General features: G+C 37.6%; 1 protein-coding gene across 1 annotated transcript in view; it reads left to right on the forward strand.

Annotated features, from left to right (window-relative positions):
• Positions 1-26,938, forward strand: part of cdh12b (cadherin 12b) — a 188,453-nt gene that overhangs the window by 126,465 nt on the left and 35,050 nt on the right. Inside the window, exon 6 of the mRNA XM_067430268.1 lies at positions 1,829-2,016. Coding sequence (XP_067286369.1) covers positions 1,829-2,016 — 188 coding nt within the window. The remainder of the gene's footprint in view (positions 1-1,828; positions 2,017-26,938) is intronic.

Raw genomic sequence — 26,938 nt, forward strand, 5'->3', positions numbered from 1 at the left:
CAAAATAAAGTATAATCAGATTTTTTTAATAGTTACTATATAATTGCCATACTTCCATTTGTTCCATTATTTCATTATTATTGTTTTATTATTATTCAGATTTTTCCCTCTACAAATGCAAGTATGACTAAAATATTAAACAAATACAAATCTTTATTATTTACACTTGCTTAAACATCCTTGGAAGCTTTTTAACATTAAAAAGTATGCCATGTGTTCTTTTTAAAATACTAAAATTTTAGTAGGCATAATTAATTCAGTCCACAAAACACATTTAAAGCATTTAGGCATGAACCTTTAGATCATAAGGTTTTTAAGATAATGAGAAGCATAAATTCAGGCAAGTGTGTCTAAACCTTTCGCTGGCAGTATACATTTGCAGCATTTTCTTTTTAATACATATACAGTAGGAAAGCTTAAAAATGGAATTCATTCATGGAGAAAATTTATGCCAGCAATTTTCAAAAAATAAATAAATAATCTTGAATCTATAAATCTTGTTTGCAGCATATTTAGCACCCCCAGAGAAGTAGTAAAAAGAGAAATGTCATTGGTTTTTGAGTGTATCAACATGCTAGATTTGAATATGCATAAATTGAGATTTCAGAAAAGAATTAAGTTTCCTAAGTGCAAGTAATCATAAAATGAACATGCGGTCTACTTGGCCCCCTATTTTATGCATTTTTATACTGTAGAACTTCCTTTGCTTATTTTCCACTGAAATAAAGCCAAGACTTTAAACAGGTGTATGTGAACAAGCTCCATTTGCGCTCAGAAATCGTGAAATAGAAATCATGTTGAGTTTCAGTGATGAGCACTGGTTTTCTCGCTGTGTAAATATTAGTAATATCCTGGGAGAGAAGTAGATTTCCATCTGTATGTCTCAGAGGAGGGCACTATGATGACTGCTGCATTCTGGGCCGTGTCTCTGTCTCTCTCTCGCGCTCTCAATCTTCCTCTTTCTCTCTTGTTGTTTGTTTTTTGGTGCATTGCACTAAAGCATCTAATGACTTCTTAATTAGCTGAGGTGTTATTTTGCAAGCATGGCTACTCAACACATTCGTTTTTACTAATCAGCATGATCTGTTTGTGCCTACCGTGCATGTGGCTTCACCATCATAGGGGTAACTAACTAAAAGTATCCATTCTACTAACTTAACTACAGTTTTAGAAGCGTGACATTAGCTCAGCTGTTTTCACAGTGTAGTTTAGCCACAAAAAACCCCCACAAATTTGATTCATTCATTAACACCACATTCCTGCTTTTTATGTCACATTTACAGCCAAGTTCATTGAGGCAGTTATCAAACGCTCTTCCCAACAATAATGTCTTATCTTATCGGGTTGACAGAATACTGTGGCAGTATGGATCTGTTGTTAAGGAAATGTAAATATGTGCATTAAGAAATTAGTGAACATATAAGGAGAATCAATGCTACACACTCCTGGTGTTAAAGGGTTCATTTTCATTTACTCACCCTGCTGTTCTAATGCCGCATGTCTTTCTTTCTTTTTCCGACCACAAGAGGAGATTTTAAACAATTTAGGTGTTCCGACCTAAAGGGTTAGTTCACCCCCCCCCCCCCCCCCCCCCAAAAAAAAAACCCATAGATATAGCCTACTCACCATCAAGTATATGACATTTCTCTTTCAGACGATTAAAGATTGAATAGATTGAAACAAAATGCTGAACATAGCTAGTGAAGAAAGAACACTTTTTTTAAATTCATTGGTACATGTTATTCCAAACATGGATCATTTTCTCAAAACTAGTTTTTAAAGTAGTTTCCCCAACAAGTGCTTAAAGAACATGTTTCTGATTCTACAGGCATCTTCCATCTGCGTGTACCGGAGTCATCAGCAGTCGGGTCAGCGGTTGGCCGAATCAAAGCTCATGATCTGGACATAGGTAAAAACGCAGAGGTGGAATACAACATCGTCCCTGGAGATGGAGGGGCCATGTTTGACATCACCACCAACGAGCACAATCAGGAGGGAATCATCATGCTCAAAAAGGTAAAGCCTTATTTACAGAACTAGCAACAAATACAAATACAGGTTAAATACTCAACGGTTGGTTTGTATTATATGGAAGCCACATTAAAACATAAAAATTGCAACATTTTGTCATGATTTTCACTTGTTGTTAACATAGGCTTTCAATCCTAAAAATGAAAAATAAAAATCAACAAAACTATTGGGTAACAATTTACAGGTTTTAGGTTTTGTTCACATTAACTACATTAGTTAACACTAACTAACTAAAAATATTTCTTAATTTTACTTCATTTTAATATGTATTAATCAAAACGTAATCTGTATCTGTTAATATAATTTAATGGACCAAAGCTATCATGGCTATTTATCATTAAACTACCAGATATAATGATAAAATGTTAACAGATACATCTTTTGATTTATCATGTATTAGTAAATTAATATTAACTAAAACTAATGAATGCTAAGAATTATATTTAATTGTTAGTTCATTAACTATTGTAGCTATCTAATGTTAACAAATGGATGCTTATTATATAAGTATTGTATTTTATAAGTCTTACCACTTCTAAAAATCAAAACAAATCATACTATCAAGATTTATTGTGTGAAAATGATTTATTCAAATTTTTACTCTAATCACAAGTTTTGTCAAAAGTTGGTGGACTTGGTTACCAAGGAGACAAAGGTGCAGTCTAAGAGATGCTCAAGAAAATATGAGGCATATTTTGTGTGAATAAAACTGAAAAATCAAGATAATTGAAATTTCCAATCAAACAGTAATTTTGTCAAATTGTTTTCATGTCTAAAGCCTAGTTCACACTGCCCGATTTTTGCCCCGATTTTGAGTCGCCGACAGGTTTTGTGAAATCGCCGACAAATGCCCGAGATCACAGGCAAATCGGTGCTCGTGCACGCGAGTGACAATCACGCAGTGTGAATAATCAAAGACGCGATCAGAGAGAATCGCCGACGAGTCGCCGACGCCGGTGAGATATTTGGCATGCTAAATATCTGGACCTGTCGGCGATTCAAACTCCTGCTGTGTGAACTGCGTTCTGACTGAAAATTACACCGACAGCCAATGAGAGAGTGAGATACAGGGCAGCAGGAGGTTCAGGGAGGAGTTAGAGCATAATTTCAGTATTTTAATAGATATATTTACAATTCTATCAAACAGAAACAAAGGGCAAACATTTGCACATCCAGCCACATTACAAAATTATTTATTTACCTCAAACTGTTTTTGCAGAACAAAATCCTGGCTCCCTCTGTCTCTCCAACAATTTCTTCCGCCATAATCTTTTTTCTTTTTCTCCACAAATCAGCGCACATACAATTTGAAGCAAACTTTGTGCAGTTTATCATTTTTAATAACAATTCCAAGTCACGCGCGAGAACTCCGGTCGGACGCACGTGTGATCTCGCGTTGTTTACTTGTCACATCGCACGTGTGTTTGGGAAACGTAGTTTGCACACCGGAGAGCGAGAGAGTTGTCGCCGATTCTTCCTCTTGTTCAGTCATGCAGTGTGAAATCCTCTGTCGTCAAACCATTGTGCAGTGTGAACACAGCAGTGACTGAATGATACCCCAGATATTCATGTAGTGTGAATAGAGCAGTGACCCGACGAGTTTGAAAATCGTGCAGTCTGAACTAGGCTTAAGTTTTAGCCCTACAGTTTTGCATGCTGTCATAGTCACACTATAGAACTGAAACATAGACACACTTGACTTTTAAATACAGAAACATTAATATACATAATGTCCTCCCTCCAGGCCAGAATCTATCAGAGTTTCTAAAGCTGAAGTCCTTCAGTGTTGTGTCCTGACTCAACCATATGCTGAAAATGACAGAGAGCCCATCATTCATGCAACCGCAACCGCATTATCAAAACATCACTCAAACCTCACTGTTAAGAGCACTTTGGGGTAATTGTGTCTGACATTAAGGATTCCCCCAAAGGTAAACTAGAACATTCTGCTCTGCTGGAGAGTGCACAAGGTGACTTTCTTTGATTTGAATTGAGCTCCGTACTTAAATGCTGGCAGCGTGACAGGACTTATTAACGTGGCATACATCTCTTTATATTATCTCTACTGTCTCCGCCGAACGGAATGAGAACTCGTCAATAAAAACAGCTGCAGTTTATACGGGACAGTGTGCTGGTATAATATTACTGAAACCACACTGTGCTGATCTCTGTAAGTGTTAGTGGAGATATACGAGGGTGGGGAGCACAAACTGTGTCCATATGCTTCCCTCTAAATGCACACAGCATGCATGACAATAACACACAGCCAGAAATCCCAACATCCTCTCCACAATACATTCTAGATATCATCTATCACACATACACACACACTGCTTTGGGAGTGACAGCAGTGTTTATGTGCTGGATTGAATCACAGTGGTTGACTAAGTGCAATGTTTTACCTGGTTTCGAAGCTGTGAACAAGAACTATTAGTATATATATATATATATATATATATATATATATATATATATATATATATATATATATATATATATATATATATATATATATAGGGACATATTAAAATAATGCATTTTCTATTTTAATATGTTTTAAAATGTAATTTATTCCTGTGATGGCAAAGGTGAATTTTCAGCATCATTACTCATTACTTCAGTGTCACAATCCTTCAGAAATCATTATAATATGCTGATTTGCTGCTCAAGAAACTGAAATGGTTGTAATGCTTAAAGGGCAAATAACACACACAGTTTCTGCCAATCTTGCTATTTAAATGTTAATCTTGTGATTCAGTAGTATTGCATCATTCATATATCTGAAGAGTTCTCTAAAGAGTCTTTAGTTTTAGCATGTTTATAAAAGACAGATACGCTGTAACAATTCTTTTCGACAACAGCAGAGCTCATGGAGGCGTGCAGTGGGTTAGTTCTTTGGGAAACTGAACAATGTTATCTTTCCCTCACAACCAGAAACACACTTCTTTAGTGACATTGTTGATTTTGTGGTTTAAAAACAAAATGACAGTGCTGCCGACGGCCTCCGTAACCTGAACAAAGCTTGCTGTCGTGTTCTTGCTCTCGCTCTGATTGATGTGGTATCACTCTCTCATCCGGGAGAGGTGCCTATACAAAGAATTCTAACCTTTATGGTGTCATACAGGGCCATACTTGAAAAAAAATGGAGTGAAGCAGTGTAACACTTTTTTAAATTATTTGTTTACATTTTGGCCATGTTAAGCTAGCCTGACGTCATCATATTCAATTAGCCTTTCGCTGGCCCCTCCCCCAAAACGGCCATAGAGACAGAGCGACATGCGTCATAATCTGAAGGCCACGCCCACCGGGGGGGGGGGACGGGGACAAACCCACCGTCGCCATTGACTTTCTATTGCGGGAAGCAGCCTCCTTGTCATTTCTGAATTATCACAAAAAAAACTAACAATGTCTAAAAGCTGATTTGTGACAAGGTGTACAGAAAACAAGCTAAAAAACCCAGAACCAAAAACCCAGAAGTGTTTATAAGCTGTGGACCCAAAAAACGAGAGTTTAAGGACACAAAAGTGGATACAGGCACTTGAGTCAGAGCGCGACATGCTATATTACACTGAGAACTACGCCCACTGGAGGGGAAAGTCCAGAAGAGTCATCAGCAACAGGAAATATAATATATAAAACTGATATTTGGATATTTGACAACATGTTTACTGCACATGTAGACATACTGAGACATACTGAGTGTCAGGATCCTAAAATTGACCCATTCTTCCTGCTAAAGCTTCACGTCTTATTGCCTGTATGCACTTTAGTCTTCTTAAACGCTCGTTTTTTGGGGTCGTCAGCTTATAAAAACTTAGTTATGTGTTTTTTAGCTTGTTTGCTGTTCACCTTGTCATGTATCAGCTTTTAGACATTGGGGGGTATTTTGCTGTCATGCGATAGAGTGGAAAGAGTACATTTTAGCTTATTTCATATTAATGTTCTGTCTGTCTCTGTTTAAAATCTCTCACTTGGATCTAATAATTGTATGTACACAATAAAACACCACTGCAATATAAAACAGCATCATGATTTAATTTTAGCTGCCTGCCATATTTTCCAGAAAGCAGAGATGACTAGGTTACCTCCAGGAATAGAGCAATGCACCATTTCCAAGGGTACTCATAAAATCCGACACACACGCACTCAAGAGTTGCAAACACTTCTCTTATTAAATCGTTGAAGCTATAAATGCTCTCGTTGTAATTTAAAATTCTCTTTGTCAACACATCGCATAAAGAATCACTCGGGATATGGAGGCAGAGAAAGTGTGTCTTAAAACAATAGGCAAGCATCAAGTGATACCATCAAAACAGCTGGGACATTAGTCTCAGGTCTGTATTGATCAGATGTTTTTGCCTGTAAACATCTGCCTAAGTTGCATACAGGATACAGCAGTCACTGATTCAAACTTGTTGAATCAGAATGAAGAAAAATAATATGTATATATTATATGTATAAATATATAATGACAAAAAATGTCATTACATTTAATGTAAAATGACTGTTTAAACTGTGCAATGGTAAATACATTTTGCTTTACTGTCCTGTTCCTCAGCTAAACAGCTATATTTTGAAAGTTCTTTACTCCAAATCATGTCCATTAGCTGTACCAGACTGAAAGTAGTTTCTAAGTTGCAAGATTATTCTTTTATTTGCTATTAATAATGTTATAGTTTGGTTTCAAGTTACAAGTAAAATTAAAGCTGCTAGCAGCATTTTGCAGGGTTCAAGCTTTGAAGGACTTTTAAGCACAGAGGCATTAGAGACATTAAGTTTTATTTAGCAAGATTTTAAACACTGAAATAATAGATGGAAAAGTCAATTTACAGCCAATATAGGCAATTTACCATAGGAAATGCATGTTTTTTTAAAGCTTTTAAAACGTTAGAGCGTCACCTATAGTCCGATCTCTTTAAAACTTTGCATGCTTCATCGGAGCATTACATCCTAGGGACAATTTCTAGAGTTGTAAATAGACCTGTAAAACCATATCTGGACAATTTTTGACCTTAAATAAGCCACATACCCTCTATTTAGATATCAGTGAACAATTAAAAATATTGTTTCTAGGCCACCTTTAACAGTTGAGCCCAAGACCCCATTACTAATTATGAAATGTCACTTTAGAGCTAGTTACAAAGGAACATCGAGTTGCCTAATTGAAGCTTATTGCATGATGGTATTATGAGAGAGAGCTCGACTAAACAAGTGTATTACCTGCATCTGATATAGCATTCATTCTCCATAATATTATATGGAGAATGAAAAAAATCTGTTAAATGTCCGCTGAGGAAAGCGATGTCTTTGTCTTTGTCCTTGTCCTTTTAAAAGGTCGACAGCACTAAAACAACTTCTTTGTTCACTCATAAAAAGATATTGCAATCACAGACGGACCCTTTCTTAATACCAAATATGGCATATTTATTATATTAAATAATATTTATTGAACAATAATATTTAAATGAACAACAATAGCATTTCAGCGGGAGATTTCAGAAGGACTGGCCAAGATGAAGCCGCTCTCTGGGGGTGCATGAGCAATGAACAGCCGCTGACGGCCTGGAGCTCGTATCTGTGAAAGCATCTAAACAAATCGGACCAATCAGATTTGAGAACCAGAAAGAACTTTTGAATAATATAATATAATATAATATAATATAATATAATATAATATAATATAATATAATATAATATAATATAATATAATATAATATAATATAATATAATGCTGCACATATACTTTGAGAAACAAATTAAATAGTAAATTACTTTTGGTCTTGTTTGTGCCCTTTCCACAGCAACCGTTACCACATCAAAACATCTGCATCTCAGTTACCATAGAAATATAGATTACTGAGCAGCAGTCTCACAGCACTAAAGGCTAAATCTATAATACATCCACATGCTTTTGTGTTCTTCTCCTTTTCTTTTCGAGTGCACAACCTTTTTTCCCCCCTGCAGAGGCTTTAAGAGATGACATTATGATTTTGTACTCTACACTTGTCTGACAGTCCACTAGCAGTTTAGTGCTTTGTCTGTATTATTGGGGGTTCATGACACCAATTACAGGTGTGGACAGTGTTTGAGAAATTAGTGCAGTTGTTTTTTTCTCTTTCAGTCTGTGTGTGTCTGTACAGCCGAGAGGGAGCGGGAGATTTATCGTGGGCATCTATTGTCTCTGTTTACCCCTCAGTTTGACTGTGTGTTGTGCCAACACTGAGACAGAAGGATGCATTCTCCTCAATAGGAGGTCCAGGCAGAAATCCTGCCAGTGTGGAGATGCTGTCTCTTTCTCCACAGCAAAAGAATTGAAGCATGTTCTCTACAAGCAACAGCTTACACGAGGTGAAGAGGTTTCTGTTTTTTTCCCCCTGAGCTTGTGCCTGAGAAGTGTTTTGAGCACACGTGTGCTGTTTATGTGCTCGGTAGCAATGAGGCATGGTGACCCCGCTGTGATTTGGAACGGTGGGTAGAACAGGACTAAGCATTTACTGCAGTTGAACAACAGTACTGCAACAAATTAACATTTCAAACTCACACAATGGAAATGTTCAGGATGCTAGTCCACCTACTGTTTTAAAAGGAAAGACTTAGCAATATGTGTATTGTGCACAGTGGCAAATTTACTGTGAAATAACCAAATCACAGCCTACATTTGTCCAAATGTGTAGTAAACTAGAGAATGATACTGTATCCCATCATGCTGAATTAAACATGAAATACCGGTCAAGGTAGCATGCTACCGTTTGAAATGTTTGTCATTGCAAATTGCATACAGCCTAAGATGCTATTTTAATAAGCAGTATGCAGTATGTCTTACCAATGACGCTAAAATAAAAGGCTTGCTGTGGTATATGGCGATGCAGATTATGCTTCAATAGATACCAGCGATATGGTGTAAATAAATATATTTGGTACAAGGTGGAAAGTATAAGTAATTCTAACATAAAAATTGGGGAAAAGGAAAATAAATTAATGATGAGATAACAATTAATCACAATAAGATTTCATTAGTGAATGTATTAACTAACCACGAGCAGTGGATTTGTTGTAGTATTAGTTAATCTTTTTTAACAGTACGGTAGGTAAAAAAAATCCAGCTGTTCACGGTTTGTTCACATTAGTTCACATTACATTAATTCATGTTACCAATATTTTAATAATGCATTCGAAAATGTTAAAAATTAACATTAAAATAGATCAAATAAATGCTTTATGAGTGCAGTTCATTAGTTAGTTAACTAATGTAGTTAACTAATGAACCTTATAGTAATGTTTTACCAAAGTAATAATTATGACAAAGTTAAAAGTATGATAGTAAAAGTAAAATTATTTAAAGTGATAATAATTATGAAAAAAGAAACTATCTTTTATTTAAAGTCATAATAATTATGAAAAAAGAAACTACCTTTTATATAATGTTTTGTTTTGTGTATTGATCTAAAATAAAATAAAAATAATGCACCAACATGAAAATTATAGTCTAATTAATACACCAGTATATTTACACTAAAAAAAGTATTTTACTCAATATTGCACAATATTTAAAAAAATAGCTTCGAAAAAGTTGTTGTTTTCAAAAATATTTTAACCAAACTGCAACTTTGTTTGTTTGTTGTTTCCAAGTAGCTTTAAAAATCTTTAATTTTTTTTATTTTTTAATCAAGAAATAAACATGGCATCATAAATAACCAAGGAAAGTTTTCCCAATAATTTTGAGATGCTGCTCACTGCTGAGCCAATGGGTGGAGTTAGACAACCAGATCCCTTTCTCTGGACATAATGGGTGGAGCTTGACATCGACTGAAACCACATGCTACTATTTATTTATTTATTTATTTATTTATTTATTTTTACAATATCTTTCTATGGCAAAAATAGTAAGCTTGCATCTGCTTCTAAATTTAGCAACTACCTCTATTCAGATAATGGTGGTATTTTGCTTGTAAGCTGATGACTATAGCAGGGTTTTGGCTGAATGGTGCTCTATGCTGGTCGACTGAATGAGGTGTGTGTGTGTGTGTGTGTGTGTGTTGAGAGGATCATCAAGGCTTAAGGATTCTGAGTGATTACCTGCTCTCCTGTCAGCTTGAACATGGGCAGCACAGGAGATCATGAAAATGTTTAGACAACGTCTAAAGTAGCGATTAAAGCAAACAATGGGCCCTGCCGATCCCCGCTACAATTGTGCGTAACATCCCTATTTACAATTCCTCAAATAAACACTCGTCGACACAATAATGAGCATACACACGATTATGTGTGTGTACACAGACACACACACACACACGCATGCAGCGAATCACATATTCCCTTATCTTCAGTTCTACTCAAAGGAAGCTCTTGTCAGATTAAAATGCTTTGTGAATTGTAGTGTATTTGTGTGTCTATTAGCGAGTGTGCATGAAATGAGTGATTTGTAAAAAGTGGTAATTGAAATACTAAATCTAGAGAATCTGATGCTACAGACCCCACACATTTTACATTTAGGGCAGATTCGGGTTAGTTGTCACATTTTTTTTGTGGAAATTTCTCAGGAAAGGTTTATTTAGGCAAAGTTGTAGCAATGAAAATCTGCTATTAAATTACACATATAGCGGTTTAATATTTTTAAAATCAATAATAAGAGTTAATCATGTGATGATTTAAATATGTGAAAATATATATATAATATTTCTGTGCTTGATCTGATATAATTGCAGTGTTGTGTGTATGTATATATATATAATTTAATAAATATTACAAATATAGTAATAAATAAATAAATATTATTTTATTTTATTTAATAAATATTAAGACCTTTTTATGCTTTTATCTATGCAAAAATGTATACATACTTATTTAAATAACCAAACAGTCAGGTATAACCACTTTGGGAGCCTTACATTTCACACCAGTCAGCATTCTGTGCGATGTGTGAAGCAACAACAGACCCGAATTCCCAGTAAGTGGGTCAGCTCATGATTAGTCATCAAAAACAAATGATGTTCCTTTCTCCCATTAGTAAACAAAAGCAATTATTCTTTTAAGTTGTGAGAGAAGTCTGATCCCACAGGATCTCACTGTCTCCCACTCCCTCAGAGCCGGCAACACATTGCAGAACACAGGCCTCCTAATGATCACATAGTTCACTTAAACAAAGAAACAATGACAAAATATTGAAAATAATCTGAGCTGCAGAGAGACTAACAAAACATGACAAGGAAAGGTGTGAGGCAGATGGACGGCAGAATGTCAACACAATAAAATGCTGCTGTTCAATTGCCACATGAAAAGTCAGGCGCAGGCTTATAGGCCTTCAGTCTAATGACTCATTCCTGCAGTGTCCTACTCTGTCAGAGTTTCTCATCCCCCATTAAGTATGCCATTAAAGTGCTGTTTGATCTATAAATCAGCTGAGAGTGTTCAAACTGCCACAGTCACTGAGATTTTAATGGCTCACCACTTCCGTGATAAAAAAGTAATGGCATATTCACCTGATTTGAGATCATTTGGGAAAGAAGAAAGTCTTGCATGCGAAAATCACATTGGATGGCCTTGTTTGTCCATGTTTATTCCACATTTTCTCTATGTGTTTTGTTTGGGAACAGAACTGTAGGTTTCTAACAGGAGTAAGCAGTGACACCTATGGGTGACTCTTGATTAAGATACTGGTAAAATAAATAATAAGGGCAATGCTCAGAAGGGAATACTAGCTTACTATGTACTGAATGCTACAAATCCACCACACACTGGTTATAAATTATTAAATAGTGTATGAAACAGAATGCATTATGCAATAATAAAGATTTCAAATGGTAGTTAGCATCAGGGTTGTCACATGACCTCAATAGTATAAAAATACATGTTGAGTTTGTCATAGAATATACTTGTTTGTTCACAGTTTGGAACATTATTGTTTCCATTTGTAAAATTTTAAGATCTGAGGTAAATTATCCAATGTTGCTTTTAGTCCACCTATGTTACAGAGCTGTGAGAACTAAATTATATCGAGTCACATTACACGCTTTTAACATTAAGTAACAAATAAACGTTACCTGAGAATTATCATTGCCATGTTTTGTGTTGTTGTTCAAGCCGCGGCGTCACAGAAATAGAAACCGTTTCTAAAATAGAATAATCGCGAGTTGCGGCTGGTAAGGACTAAAACTAATCAACATGGAAAATATACCTTGTATTGCGTGTCACAGTGTTGAGTGGAAAGTACAAATATGTACTGTAAGGTGCTATGAATCTTATTGTGGTAAAGAAAAAAGGTACAAATATGCCTTAGTGACAAGCTGTTGTACTCCTAAAGGTAACTTTGTGGCACTTTTTTTCTCTATATTGTAAATAAGTACACTGCAACCACTGAAAAAGTGTGTTCTATATGTGAATGTGTGTGGTACATTTACTGTAAATAATAGATGGACTCGTCTTCACTCTATTCCTTTGAAGTAAGCAACGCAGCTAGTTGTCCTAAAGTCAATGTTTTTTTTGAATGGGTTTTGTTTAAAGGGGTAATAAATTGACAAATCAACTTTGCTTTTGATATATAAAAGTCATAGTAAAATAACAATATCCTCTAAGTTTCAGATCTGAAAACTTCCTTGTTAGTCAAAGAAAAACTTTTATAGACACCAGGCCCAGCAAACGCTCTTGTACTTTATACTTACGTCATTGTGCGACAAAACACTGCCTCTTTTGATTTCAGATCCTAATATCAGGAATGTGTGGTTGAACTTTATTTTTTATGAAGTTCCAGCTCACGTTTGGAAGACAGTGTTCACTTCATTTCACTGCTGGATTTTGATCCGACAGGAATTGTGCAACACACTTATGTGAGTTATGTGATCATATTAACGGAATCTCATAAGGACTCTGGAAGCACTGTTCTGGATGTTTTGAAGCATCTGGATATTACTGCCAGAAATCCCACTGAAGAGTCCATTGCAGTAGTCCAGCCTGGTGGAGACAAAGGCATGGACAAGTTTCTCTGCATCTGGAAAGGGGACGGAGCTTGGAGATGTTTTCGAAGGTGGTGGAAGGAAGTTTTACAAATATGCTTAATGTGGTCATTGAAGGTCAGCTGTGGGTCAAACCGAACTTCTAGATTTGTGAGTGAGGAGGAGAAAGTGATGACCTGGCCTTCAAAGATGAGCTGGGATAAGAGAGAGGTGTGGATCTGAGGTAGTGCCTCAGTTTTACTGGAGTTCAGCCGGAGGAAGTTAGTTCCCATCCATGCCTTAATCTCCTCAAGGCATGGTGAGTCGTGACAGAGCTGTGGAGGGGCTTGGGCCAGTTTTGATAAAGTTGCATATCATTAGCATAACAATGAAAAGATAGTCCATGTCTGCTGATGACAGGACCGAGGGGAAGCATGTAGAGGATGAATAAGATTGGGCCGAGAACCGACCCCTGCGGGACACCACATGTAACAGGGAGCAGCCTGGACTCACATTCTCCCAATATAACAGCCTCAATCCTGTCAGAAAGGTAAGACTGAAACCACTGCAGTGCTGCTCCAGATAGTCCAACTGTATTGTGGAGACGGTCCAGGAGGATGGAATGGTCCACGGTGTGGGCTGCATCTTAAAATTGAGCAGATGTGCGTCTGACGTCAGTGTGTTGGGTAACTTTGACAAGAATGAATGAACAGGCGCATATTATTGTTGCCAATACTGTTAATATTATGCCATTACTATCTGCAGCACCAACTGAACCAAATGAACGTCCTCGTTGTGAAAACATTTTATCGGTGCCGACAGGAAAGGAGGAGAAGACTAATAGGCTACTTTTTTAGCCATTAAACAATGTATTTTGTTTCATAGTTACTTTTTATATATTATAATGCTATTTTCAATTTCATCTAGGCTATATTGATTAGTAAAAGTGCACAGATGTGTAATATAAGACATCGGGTCAGAAATGATTTTGACCACTTCAATAACACTTTAATAAATGTTTACTTAACTTTAATAAAGTTGTTTTCTGAATTTTAATAAATACGTCATCCATTTGCCTGGATTTAATAAATAAGCTTTAATAAATAATATAGCAGACAAACCGTGATGGAGCGATCATTTGCGTTGCACATAAACTGGAGCGGTCACACCTGTAATTTTGATTCAGACCAAACTGGAAAGTCGTTAGGTGTGAAAACAGCCTTACGCCCGTTTCACACATACTCCGTCTGCAGTGTGCGGTGCGGTGCGTATTTTTTTCAGTACCCATGTTAACGGATGACATCTTTCACACTGTACGCGGATGCGGTCCGTCAGTCCGTTCCAGGAGCGTTGCGTCTGCAGCAGTGCACGGATCGTTTCCGTACCGAGTCTATTTTTTGCTGCGCTGCGTTGCTCCATTAAAGTGACAGAACATTGTTCGCATTAAAATAAACATGGACTGACGCGAAAATCTAGTAATTTCACCACAGATTCATATCATTTAAAATATACTCTTGTTTCAAAGTCAACACATGGCTTTTTTTTCTCAAGTAAAGCAACAAAACGACACCTTACCTGGCATTTAGGTAAAAAAAATGTGCCACAATGGATAGCAATCGTACTTTCTTGGAGGTGAAAAGCAAAGTTATTTTGACCTGCAGGATTTCTTTTAAAAGGGGTTAAAAATGAAAGAAAAGATGAGAGTCGTCTGTTTTTGAATAGACTATTGTAAGTTTCTAATTTAAAATGTTTGTGATTTAAGGCTATAACCTATGTTTAAATGTTTTGCCACTTGTGTGAGCTAAATCTAAAGTATATAAATATGAATAAATGAATTTAATAAAATGTTGTTTAAATGTAGTAGGCTACGTAACCTGACTTCTATGAAAGAGTAAACAAAGAGAATTGGAATTCTGACGAGGCATGTTCAGTAAAAACTTTTGGATTTTAAATAAAAATTAATGAATAAATGCTGTGTTTGTGGTATGTAACAGCGGATCAGTTGCGGACTGCAAACGCAGCATATGAAAGCACTACAGGGTGTGGGGCTCCTGCAACGCACACAATGCAACACGCACCGCACACGCACTGCAGACGGAGTATGTGTGAAACGGGTGTTAGACTTTTTTAGGCTTCAAAAACATAAAAGTTGTGTTCATCTGCGATAATTATCTTGATAGACAAAATGTGTAAAGTACTTTTGTTGATCAGAGAGCTTTTTTGTGATAATCCAAAAGCCTAATCCTATTGGGGTTTTTGATCGAGGGAACCAGTATGAAGCTAACTGCCTGCTAGCCTACAAATGACGTCAATACCTGCACCATTCTATTTGCATCACTTCAATGCCATTCACAAATACTCTCCTGTGGGCTCTTGGGATCGTATGCACACTGCAGAATTACTGGAAGGTGCCAGTCACCCGGGTACTTTTTGTTTTCTCTTTTAGGAGCACTGTGAATTCATATATACTTCTTTTGTCACATACTATTTTCAACTATAGAATAGGTAAGTATGAGTTTTCAGACACAGCCTCAATGTCAAGTCAAGTGCATTGTTTTGTTGGGATATAGTATTCCATGCATATGGAAAGTAGGCCATGTTGTAGACGATAAGCATACACAGTAGGCCTATACATACAGAAATATTATGCTATTTCAAACCAAGAAAAAAATACAAATATATTTGCAAGCAAAAACTGCTTGTTTATCGTCACACAAACATGTGTGAATGTAAATGACATGACAGGCAAGTGCCGTGACAAAGATCTGATTATGTATACTTTGTAATATCCGATAATACATATAAAAGAATCCACAGATATGTATGTATGCGCACAAGTAGGAATGTCAGCATGCACACCATGTGGTGAAAAAAATTGAGATATAAAAAACTTTAGCTGAGAGCAGCACTCTGAGGGTGAGGATTTGTTAGCGGTGTGTATGTGTCAGTGCTATGAACTGAGGTTATTAGAGGGAATATTTTATACCGCCAAATGTCAAGAATCTAGAAACCAAAGTTGTGTTATGGCACTGCTTGTGTGCCTGCAGATATATGCATCAAACCAGGTGCGCAATATACATTTGTTATGCCCTAGTTTTGTGTGCATGTCTGAGTTTACCTATTTGAAAACCCGAAGATCACTTTACCTCTTTACTATGATGAGATAACCCCATGTCAATGAAGACATCTAACATATTGGTTACAAAATGAATTATCGACACAGAAAACTCATTTTAGCAGTTGAGGGCTCTGCATGCTTTGCTGGTTCCAAATAAAGGACTGTATGAACCTCCAAACCCTGCTGTTGTTGGAATAGGTCATACTATGTATTTCCAGCCAGTTCTGCTCAATGCAGAGCACACACTGCTGTGTTTACCTCTAGTGATCGTTCAGTATCAAAACAATGTCAAGCTTGATGTATTGGCCAATACTTGTGGAACAGTGTTGTGAGATACCGTTTATGAGTTTGGTTGTGTGGTTGCATACCAGTTTAAGAGATTCTGCTACTGATTCGGTGAAAAAGCATTAAGGCAACATATTCAGTAATATCAAGGGCAGTTCCATTTAAGGTTCTCAGCTAGTGGGTCATGAACTGAAAATGGGGCACAGGGACAAAAGGGTTGTACCTAGTCTCTTAATGAGTCATGGGTGTGTTTTGGGCATAGTGTGCAATAAACCAATCAGAGTCGCATCTCCCATTCCCTTTAAAAGCCATTTGCGCAAATTCGCTATTTACATGGCGGAACATGGATTTGTGAGCGGAAAGACTGAACGATTCATTAGAGATTAATTTTTATTTTTAATATTTAAAAATGTGTGTGTGCTGCTGTGTGTCCATGTGTGTATAATAAACAGAGTGTACGCGTGTTGTGTACCCGCCTATAGGCACATATATGTGCCAACAATGTGCCTAAACACAGAACACACCTCATTTTCAGACCAGCACGCTCATGGCAAACAGATGGGTGACAGTGTATTCGCTACTTAAACAATGTGCCATCGCATTGCGTTTGGTGTATGATAGGGCCCTTGGTATATCATAATTTCAACTCTTTTCTATTTATAATTTAATTTAATGTGATTTTTTTTTTCCTTAGCAAAATGGGCTTCCATACAGGTCAATATGTTTAATGTGAATAACATAATGCAACTGTATATCAAGCTCATCAGTTTTTAGAATAATAATAATAATAATAATAATAATAGATTTTATTTATAATGCACTTTTCATTCCTCAAAAGTGCAACAGGGGGGGGGGGGGGGGGCGGAATAACAACAAAAAATGAATAACAAGTAAAAATATAGAATACTACAAACAATCAACCAACACAGAAAACAGAACAGAAACAGAGCTGATGGTGAACAGAAACAGAGCTGATGGTGAACAGAAACAGAGCTGATGGTGAACAGAAACAGAGCTGATGGTGAACAGAAACAGAGCTGATGGTGAACAGAAACAGAGCTGATGGTGAACAGAAACAGAGCTGATGGTGAACAGAAACAGAGCTGATGGTGAACAGAAACAGAGCTGATGGTGAACAGAAACAGAGCTGATGGTGGACAGAAAACAGCTGATGGTGGAAGTCTCTGTTAGCTCCGCAGCACACTGTGGTCCACTCCATGTTTCAGATTTCTCCCAGCGGCAGTGTCCCGATGACATCGCGGAGGCATGACAGCTGAAGACCAGATGACGGGGCTTCTTCATGATGATTCAAACGATGGGGATCGCTGCAGCACCATGCAGGAGGCAGAACATTCCTCCGGGCACTTCTGTGGACACACCGGGGCCGGCGCAGATGTCCAAGCCGCTCCACGGTCGCAATGCAGGACGGAACAGCGGCGCAGCCGAGAAGCAGAACATCCCAACATCATGCCGGACGCCGACGACGAGAGCCCGGATGACGCTAGCCCGGTGCAAACTTCAGCCACCATGCAGCTTAAGCCCAAGGGAGACCACCAGTGAGCACCCGCGGCGAGAAACATCAAATGTCCTCCAAACCAGAACCAACCGCAGCAATTCAAACATAAACATTAGAGAAGCGGTTGAAAACGGCGAAACGACGAACAACGTCCTCTCAGTGGCTGCCAGCAATCAGCAAAAGAATGTTGTTTTAATGTTGTGTCAGTGTTTTTTTGTGTGTTTTTTTACATTAGTTATTATTCACTCAATCAAATTCAATGGTATTTGTCCAAACATTCGTCTGTAACTCAGTAGACAATTAAATATTAATTTAACAGGTATTATTAATGCATTTACTTTAGTATGATAAACTATTTTACTGCTGTGTTGGGTCGCCTCTTCTTGTCCAATGTAAAATCTGGGTCCTGGCGCAAAACCATTTAAGAACCACCAGCTAAACGTCTAGTCAAAGGCACCATGCTGATATCCTCCAAATACTTTTATCTGCCAACCTGTATAATTCCAGCTAAGAGGCTTAAAGGAATATTAAGATTGTTTTCATTGTAATGTCTAGGCATTGCATTTGTGGCATACTGCTGATTTCCAAATACAATCATTTTGACTTGTCCCTCCGTTTTTTTTTTAATAATGCATGAAAAACAAGTTTTACAGCAATTCACTTATAATGGACATGCTGTGTTTATACTTTTAAAATGCTGAAAAGCTATATATTTGTCTACTCAGACTACTATAGTCAAATGTATAGCGTCAAGACTAGCAATTACACGGTCATGTCAAATGTGCACCTGGATGAATAGCATCTCTAAATGGGCATTAGGTTGAAAATATCCCATTGTATTCATATAATTTACTTAATATCAAAAAGTAATGTACTATAACTTGTCCCTGTTTTCAAATCATTTCCATCTACTTCCTTCAGAAAGATGGTGCCTTTCGTATTGCTGTATGAAGTAATTCAGAGTATAAAGCAAATTAAGTCAGCAAAAGATTCATAACAGTATAATTTTAGAACTGCACAACTGCAGTTTCCAGTACTCTCTAAAGTCGTTCACTAGCCGAGTTGACTTTATTTTTTGGGGGGGAGCTGTGTCGTTGTGTCAATACAAATTATCCACTGTGCAGTTTTGCTAATAAAATACAACAAGCTAACGTGCAAGATGATCCTGTAATGCACTCATCTGATTAAATGAGCTCTTATCCACCCAGATCAGCTAGAAACGCAGACAGGTCCTTTACCTCAGAAAGACATGCTGGCCACGTCTTGCATTGCCAGTAATTAAGCATATTCTGACAAAAATAGAATAAATAATTGCCCTGTTTTTTTGTTGTGTTTTTTTTTTTTTTTTTTTTCTTTCATTAAAGCCTGTTAATTTCCAGGAAGAATCTTTCACCAGTGCATTAAGATCATTAAGATTTACTGTTGTTGTTTTCTCTGGCACTGAAAGTGTCATTGTTTTTTGTTGTTTTTTTGTTGTTGTTGTTGTTGTTTATAATTAGTATGCACAAGGTGCAAATATAAGTAGGGCAGAATTTTAACTCTTTCCCTGCCAGCATTTTATTGAAAAGTTGCCAGCCGCTGCCAGCATTTTTGATCATTTTCACAAATTGTGTATGGCCCCTAGAATGTTTTGTTGTATTATATATTATCTGAACACACAATATGTGACCCTGGACCACAAAATACTGTCATACGGGTCAATTTTTTGAAATTGAGCTTTATTCATCATCTGAAAGCATGATTTCCATTGGTGTATGGTTTGTTAGGGTACAATATTTGGCTGAGATACAACTATTAAAAAATCTGGAATCTGGGGGTGTGAAAAAAAAATCTAAATATTTAGAAAATTGCCTTTAAAGTTGTCCAAAATGACGTCACCACTACTAATACTTTTATATATATTTATATATATATATTTATATATATATATATATTTTTTTTTTTTTTTTTTTTTTTTTCTGGAACGTATCCTGATGATTTTTGGCATAAATGAAAAATTGATTTTTCAACTGTATTTCAACAATACAATGTATTTTTGGCTATTGCCAAAATATACCTGTGTGACTTATGACTGGTTTTGTGGTCCAGGGTCACATATATCTAAAAAAAATAACAAAACAAAAAAAAGTTTAATAATTTTTTTATTATTATTTATTGAATGTGGGAAAGTTCTTAAAAAAAAAAGCAAAAACATGTTTTTGTCAAAGACTACATCCTAATCCGATTCAGAACAATGATCAAAACACAGACGGGGTAGATCGAGTCCATCAACACCCCCAAAGCTTCACAGTCCTAGAGCTTGTCCTGGGTCAACATTTCATTCAGTAACATGAGGCAGTTTTGATTTATATTTATAACGTTAATGATCATGTTATTTTACATATGCATATGATTACATATGCTATCGCTTTTTTCTGCATCTTTTCACTTGTGTTTTGATCAGGAGATTCTGTGCTCTTTCAGAAGATTACATAATAGTGCCCCTACTGTATAACAGTACACAGAAAGCCAGAAATTACCGTCAGAAACAGTTAAAATAGAAAGAAGTCTTTCTTTTTTTACTGTATTTGATAAAATAAATGGTGCCTTGGTAAGCATAAGAGACTTCTTTCAAAAATAAAAATCTTAATTGAACAGTAGTGTATATACAAAGTAGTTGAAATAGTTTTACCTCTTTCAAGGTAATAATGCTATTAGAACCTAGATTTGGTTTGTTAAAGGATATACATTTTTTTATTAAAACATTACTCAAAAGAAAACAAAAATGATTACAAACATTTGAATTTTAATACATTTATCACCACAAACAAAACGATTTAAAAGATAATTGCAAATTTGTATCTCACAATTCTGACTATTTTTCTTGATCATATCACTCAATTCAGAGAAATAAAGTCAGAATTTCTAGATGTTAACTCTTTCTCAAATGCGAGGGGGAAAAAAGTCTGAATTGTAAGATAAAAAGTCACATTTAGCTTTTTAATTTTTTAGTGGTGGAAACAAGATTCAATAGTGTAGCACCCAGGGTCAGGGACATGATCAAAATAGTAATATCTATTATTTAAAGTATGTTCACATGTGATTTTGTCCCCGTAGTTTTTTTCCAGTATATACATATGAACTGCATAATAGGAATGACATGTGGCAGGCAGAACTACAATAGGTCTGTACAGCCACTTGTCATTGACAAGACGTGTATACGTACCATGCGTCCATTTTAATTCCCGTCTTAAAAAGAGGATGAGAAAAGTTGTGTTAGTGTATATGGTTCCCAAATCTGGCTCTTATTAAAAATACATCATCCTGCATCCTGCGTCCTAAAGAGTAAAGTGAACAAGTGAGTCAACGAGCATCTGATGGGCTTGGGCTGAAAAAAAAAAAAAAAAGTATTTTCATGAAAACTCTGAGCTGTTTCGCAGGCCAAGGCTAACAGGCGCACTGTAACAACAACAAGAAGCGCACTTTTCCCGGTGCTTCATATTGTAATCTTATTTAGATGAAGGCAGACTGCATTACACTATATACGAAAAGCTGAGCGGGTTCTGCATACTAATAGGAGGGTGTATTGATATCGTGCCGAGAAGCCCTGGGGATTAAAGGGCTGACTTTAATAATAGCTATTGATTTCACAAAGATCTTCTTGAGTAAGAATAGAATAATGCAGTATTTGGCTGTGTGGGCAAAATTTCTGCTAGAGCTCCTATTGGTTAGCAAGAATAAGCACAGATCCCGAACGCTAATGGAAATAAAAAGGAACTTTACTTCAAAGTGCTCTCACATCTACACCATGAGTTGCAGCAGAAATTCTCCAGAGGACGGTGACGGCGCATTCTAAAAGCCCCTTAGTGTTTTAGAAATAATCATGAAGAGAATGCTAATGGGAGACATATTTACATTGCATCGAACGGCTCAGAGCATCTGCACCTACACAATGGATGTTGTTTGTTTCAGGATCAGGTGCGCAATTATTCAATTCCCACGACTGGCGTTGACGGCTTGGGCTGCGATCATCTGGATTTCTCTGCTGGCACTCACACCAGTGCAAGGAGGGAGCACATTACCATATCAAAGAGTTCAGTGGCATGAAGTGCCGAATTTAAAGTGTCTTTTGTTCTGGTAACGTTCGAGTGTCAGTACACGCAGATACGGAAATGTGTATTTCCTTCACGTACACATATACACGTACTGTCTGAACTACTAACACCTTTCCTGAGGCCTCTGATCTACGCAGTGTTGATTAACATTCTTCAAAGCTTTCCGTATCTCAGACCAAATGTATCTGTTACAAATGCATAAAGCTGAATATACACTACTCTCAGTTTAGTCTCTTGTGGGAACATAGGAAACCAAATCGGACTGCTGACAAACTGTTTGTCTGTTTTGGTCTTGTCTTATTGTTTAAAGCATTTCTCACACTCATAAAATGTGTGAGAAATGCATGGAGGTGGTGTGCACCAGTCTGCCGTTTGCTTTGGCGTTTCATCCGGCCGACTTGGCGTTTATAGTGTAGTATCTGTGTATTCACGCAGGATCTTCATCTTTGATGGGACCATTCCATGGTGTGTTGGCCATCCTCACATACGATCACATACACATACGATGTGAAAATAATGTGAAAATGAACTGCTACCTCCGTTGTCAGCTCTAGTCACTGAAAATAAATAAGCAATGAAATAAGGCTAATTACAAAAGCTGGTCAGTCTGACGTTGTGCTACCTCAGGGATAGCTCATTACTAATCCTGAGCTTACCCAGTTGAGACCGCGCCCACAGTATCCGTCTAGCTCAGTGACAGTAATTATATAAGGCAAGGATGGTGTCGTCTAGCAATTCTCGATATATTTGCGAGCTGGAAAAAACAAACTCTGGTCAGGCCACATCGTGTAGAGTCGGTGGGCGGGCTTGCGGAGGTTCCGTGTGCTGCTTGTAAATAAAGAAGCTGGCGAATGGCGGTCTTTCGAATCTGAGTCGGCCGTGACTCTGAAAGACTTGGGGTTAAGCTTTTCTTTGAGAAAAGAACAAAGAATGGCACTGAAATCATTCTTAAGAAGGGAAGATGTGTTCAGAGTTTTGCCGACCGGACACAGCGAAAGTTTAATCTATAAACTAGCCCCTCTTCACGTTGTTCTGATGGTTGTAGCGCTATCCAATTGCGTACAGAGGTTTTTGGGGGTAAAATGTGTGTTACTTTGGCAAGGTTGCCTGCTCAAATTCACATTCCTGGGTCTATACATCACATAATTGAAGTCGCTTCAACCTGCGGACATGGAAAACAACCCGCAGGAAAACAGCAGACTTGGCAACACAGTTGTCAATGTCAACAGAAATCAACTGCACTAACATATGCGTCGCTCCGTTGCTCTGATTGGTTGTAGGTCTATCTAATTGAGATCTTTCCTGGTTCAGTCAAACACGCCCCATAATTACAGCCCAATGGAGCAGTAGCAGACTCATATTCTGACTAGAATTGAGTATGACCACGTCAGGCTAGTGAGTTCCCAGACTCAACATCTTGATGTGGGTCTGGCTTGTCAGGCTAGGTTACCAAGGCTTTTTTAGACACAAAATGCTACAGAGTCCTTGGTAGAACTTCAGACAACTACCACAAAAGGAATAGAATACGCATGGCACGACAGGACACCTTTAATATTTATCTTGTGGCCCACACGTAGCCTGGCTATTACTATACTAGTGAGAGAGAACAAATAGAAGAGATAGGCTATTTCATGTTAAGTTGTATTTTATTGTTTTTTTATGTATGCGCTATGAAATTATTACGGGGCAAATTAATTTATATAATTAATTTAATTATAAAAATAGCCTAATCATCATCATTGTTCAGATCATCACAATGGAGGACTTGAGATCGCCCGGCATGGTTTTGCAGTGTGTTTTGTGAACTTTTGCAGCGCTTTTCTGTATATGGTTGTGTTGTGATTTTTTTTTTTTTGTGCATTTTTTAACCTTTTATTATTATCAATTGTCACGTTGCAGGTGAAGGAAGTTGAGCTGGGGATCTAAATTGCAGCAGTTTTACTTCATTTACAAAAAGTCTTAGAGTTTAAATTCATGGATACATGAGGAATTATGCGTTTCTATGACAACACCATATTAACGGTCAAATTAATATTCAGTGGTCATGTGGTACAAGTAGGAGCTCTCGGAAAATGCTCAGTTTACAAGCTGTAATTACGAGGATGTGAACACTTTTTTCAAACTTGGTCTGAACACAGGAAGGAAACTTGGGAACCAAAATTTGAGTCCACACACACATAAAACAAACATAAGCATTACATCAATGTTGAAAATAGTTGTGCTGCCTAACGGTTTTGTGCAAACCATGATACATTTTTTTCAGGCTATTTGGTGAATAGAAAATTCATTAAGAACATTATTAAAGTTTTTTTTTCTCAGTTGCTTTGGTACATTTCTCAGATCACAACTCAAATTCTCAAACTTGTTCAACCTCCACATCATCATGTCACTTGTGCACATCATAAAAGCAATTTCTCATTGTTTTGAACAAATTGCAAATGCTTTGGTACCGTCATGCAGTTGATTAGGTTCAAATGTCTGCTGTTTCCTGCATTATCAATTGCTTATCTCATATTAAACTGGTTCTCATTGAAAAGTATTATCCCTTAAAACATATAGAGATTAATTCCTTGCATAAGTCATTAAATGCAAAATGGTTAAAGTAGTTGTCATAATACATTGGGTATTTTCTGTACATTTCTATTAGACTTGTGTCCAGAACTGATGGATTGTGGAGGAGAATTTAAAATTTCAGTAATGAAGGGAAATGTAAAGGGCTAGATCAACGAATGATTTACCAGTTCTCTAAAATAGCTCTGTGAAATGCATCACATGAACCTTCATTTGGCAAGCAGACGACAACACAGTGTTACAATTTATTTTAATAGAAGAACAACAAGGAAACAAACGGGGTCAACAGCCGGGAAGAAGAAGAGGAGTAAGTGGAAGTGTGCAGAGGCAAAAGAGTGGAAGAGGAAGAAGAGGCCAAGATTGTAGACTTGTTTCTGATGAAATAAGGGCCACTATTGTGGACAATGTTCTCAACCATGTCCTCATGGCTGAGGCGGGTCAAAAGGTTGGGAGAGCAACCGATTCCTCAATCATTCAAATGTTTGTAGAACAGAAGAGGTATGAAATCAGACAATGCTATGTTACAGTAGTCCACTTAAATGGATGACATTATAAAGTGTATATAATTAATAGATTTGTGTGTGTGTGTGTGTGTGTGTGTGTGTGTGTGTGTGTGTGTGTGTGTGTGTGTGTGTGTGTGTGTGTGTGTGTGTGTGTGTGTGTGTGTGTGTGTGTCTTTAATTCCTGGATGCTTTGCATTTGGTACTTTTATCAACACTTCAATCAAGCCGTATTATTTTTTTTATTATTTTTTTTCTATAAGTAAATGTTCCAATCAATGATCCAGACAGCGCGTTATCATATCCTTCCTTTATTTTACAGTTGAATGGTGGTGAGAACTGCTCAGGGTCAAAGTTCAATACGGAATGGATTAATCTGCGTTATTTTTTTACGCGTTAACGAGAGAGAGAGAGAGAGAGAGAGAGAGAGAGAGAGAGAGAGAGAGAGAGAGAGAAAGAGAGAGAGAGTTCTCTTTTTCTTTATATTGCAATTATATTGCGCTGTAATTTGTTAAAGCTACACTATGTAACTTTTCTGTCCGCTAGAGGGCGCCTATTCAAAACAAAGCTGTAGTTTGATGACACCAGGTTTGAGCGCAGAATCTTGGGACGTGGTCTTCACCTCACAGTCGGTGGAAAAGAATCGGGATAGGACTCAAGCAGAAATCATGTTGATGGATGCGGTTATTAACGTTACTGTAGTATGAAGCAGAGCAGGGCTGAGTGTTGAGGAGCTGAGCAAGGCCGCTGGAGCAATTGTTATGCTAAACACGGCTGGCGAGCAGCGGGACTTTTATTATGACGGGACACAGTCGCGGGTGCCATTTCCACTTTTCCCGTCATGAGTATGAGGTACCGCAGATCTGTTTTATCATATCACGTACATTTAAGTGTGTTTAAAATTATGTTACGCCGTTATGGTTGCTCTGACACTTGTTGCACATGCAGTAAAAGTAAAGTGCTTCTGCCAAATAAAAAATTCTGCCAAAAAAAAAAAAAAGGTGAACGCAGATAAGACGCAATTGACAGGCGACTCCCTCAGATGTCTCGGCTCCTTGGTTAAAATAGCAATTTTCTCACAATTTACAAATAGTTGGAAACATTTGGGATATTGTAAGAACTAAGTTGAATAAAATATATAACACTGGCCTGGTGGTTTTGGGATATTTTACTGCAAAAATACTACATAGTACATGTGATAAAGTTCGTTTGTGTAAGGAAGGAAGAGGACAAGGGGGTCGGTTTGACTGCTGATGCTTCTCTTTATTAGAACAAAAACTCAGTCTCTTCACACGGCTATTGCCCGTGTGTATTTCTCTCAGTCACTTCCGGGTTCCGGTTAAACGTTCCGCTTCCGGGTCAACGTGTCTCACAACTCAATGTCCGTGAGTGTGTGTGTGTGTCGCGTCAGCAGTCCCTCTCTCTCTCCTGGATCTCCGGTTCCACCTAGGTTTTATCCCCTCTCCGCGCTCATTACTGGAACGAGAGACAGGTGTTATTAATCTGCTTCCAACCCACTCACTTACCGCTCGTCCCGCGGCTCTCTCTCCCGCTGCAGACCTCGCTGAACCACGCCCCCCTTGCCACATACCCCCACCGCCCGACTCAGGCCGGGGAGCCGTCCGGCCTGCAGCCCCCCCCCCCCCCATTTCTGGAGAGGAAATCGGCCACAGCCATCTGAGCACCCGGCCTGTGGACCACCTTGAATTTAAACGGCTGAAGAGCTAGATACCAACGGGTGATCCGCGCGTTGGTATCCTTCATGCGGTGGAGCCATTGGAGAGGAGCGTGGTCCGAACAGAGGGTGAACTCCCGCCCCAGGAGGTAATAGCGGAGAGTGAGAACGGCCCATCTGATGGCCAAACACACCTTCTCTATGGTGCTGTACTTAGCTT

The sequence above is a fragment of the Pseudorasbora parva genome, chromosome 21 (assembly GCF_024679245.1).
Source record: "Pseudorasbora parva isolate DD20220531a chromosome 21, ASM2467924v1, whole genome shotgun sequence".
Classification (NCBI taxonomy): domain Eukaryota; kingdom Metazoa; phylum Chordata; class Actinopteri; order Cypriniformes; family Gobionidae; genus Pseudorasbora; species Pseudorasbora parva.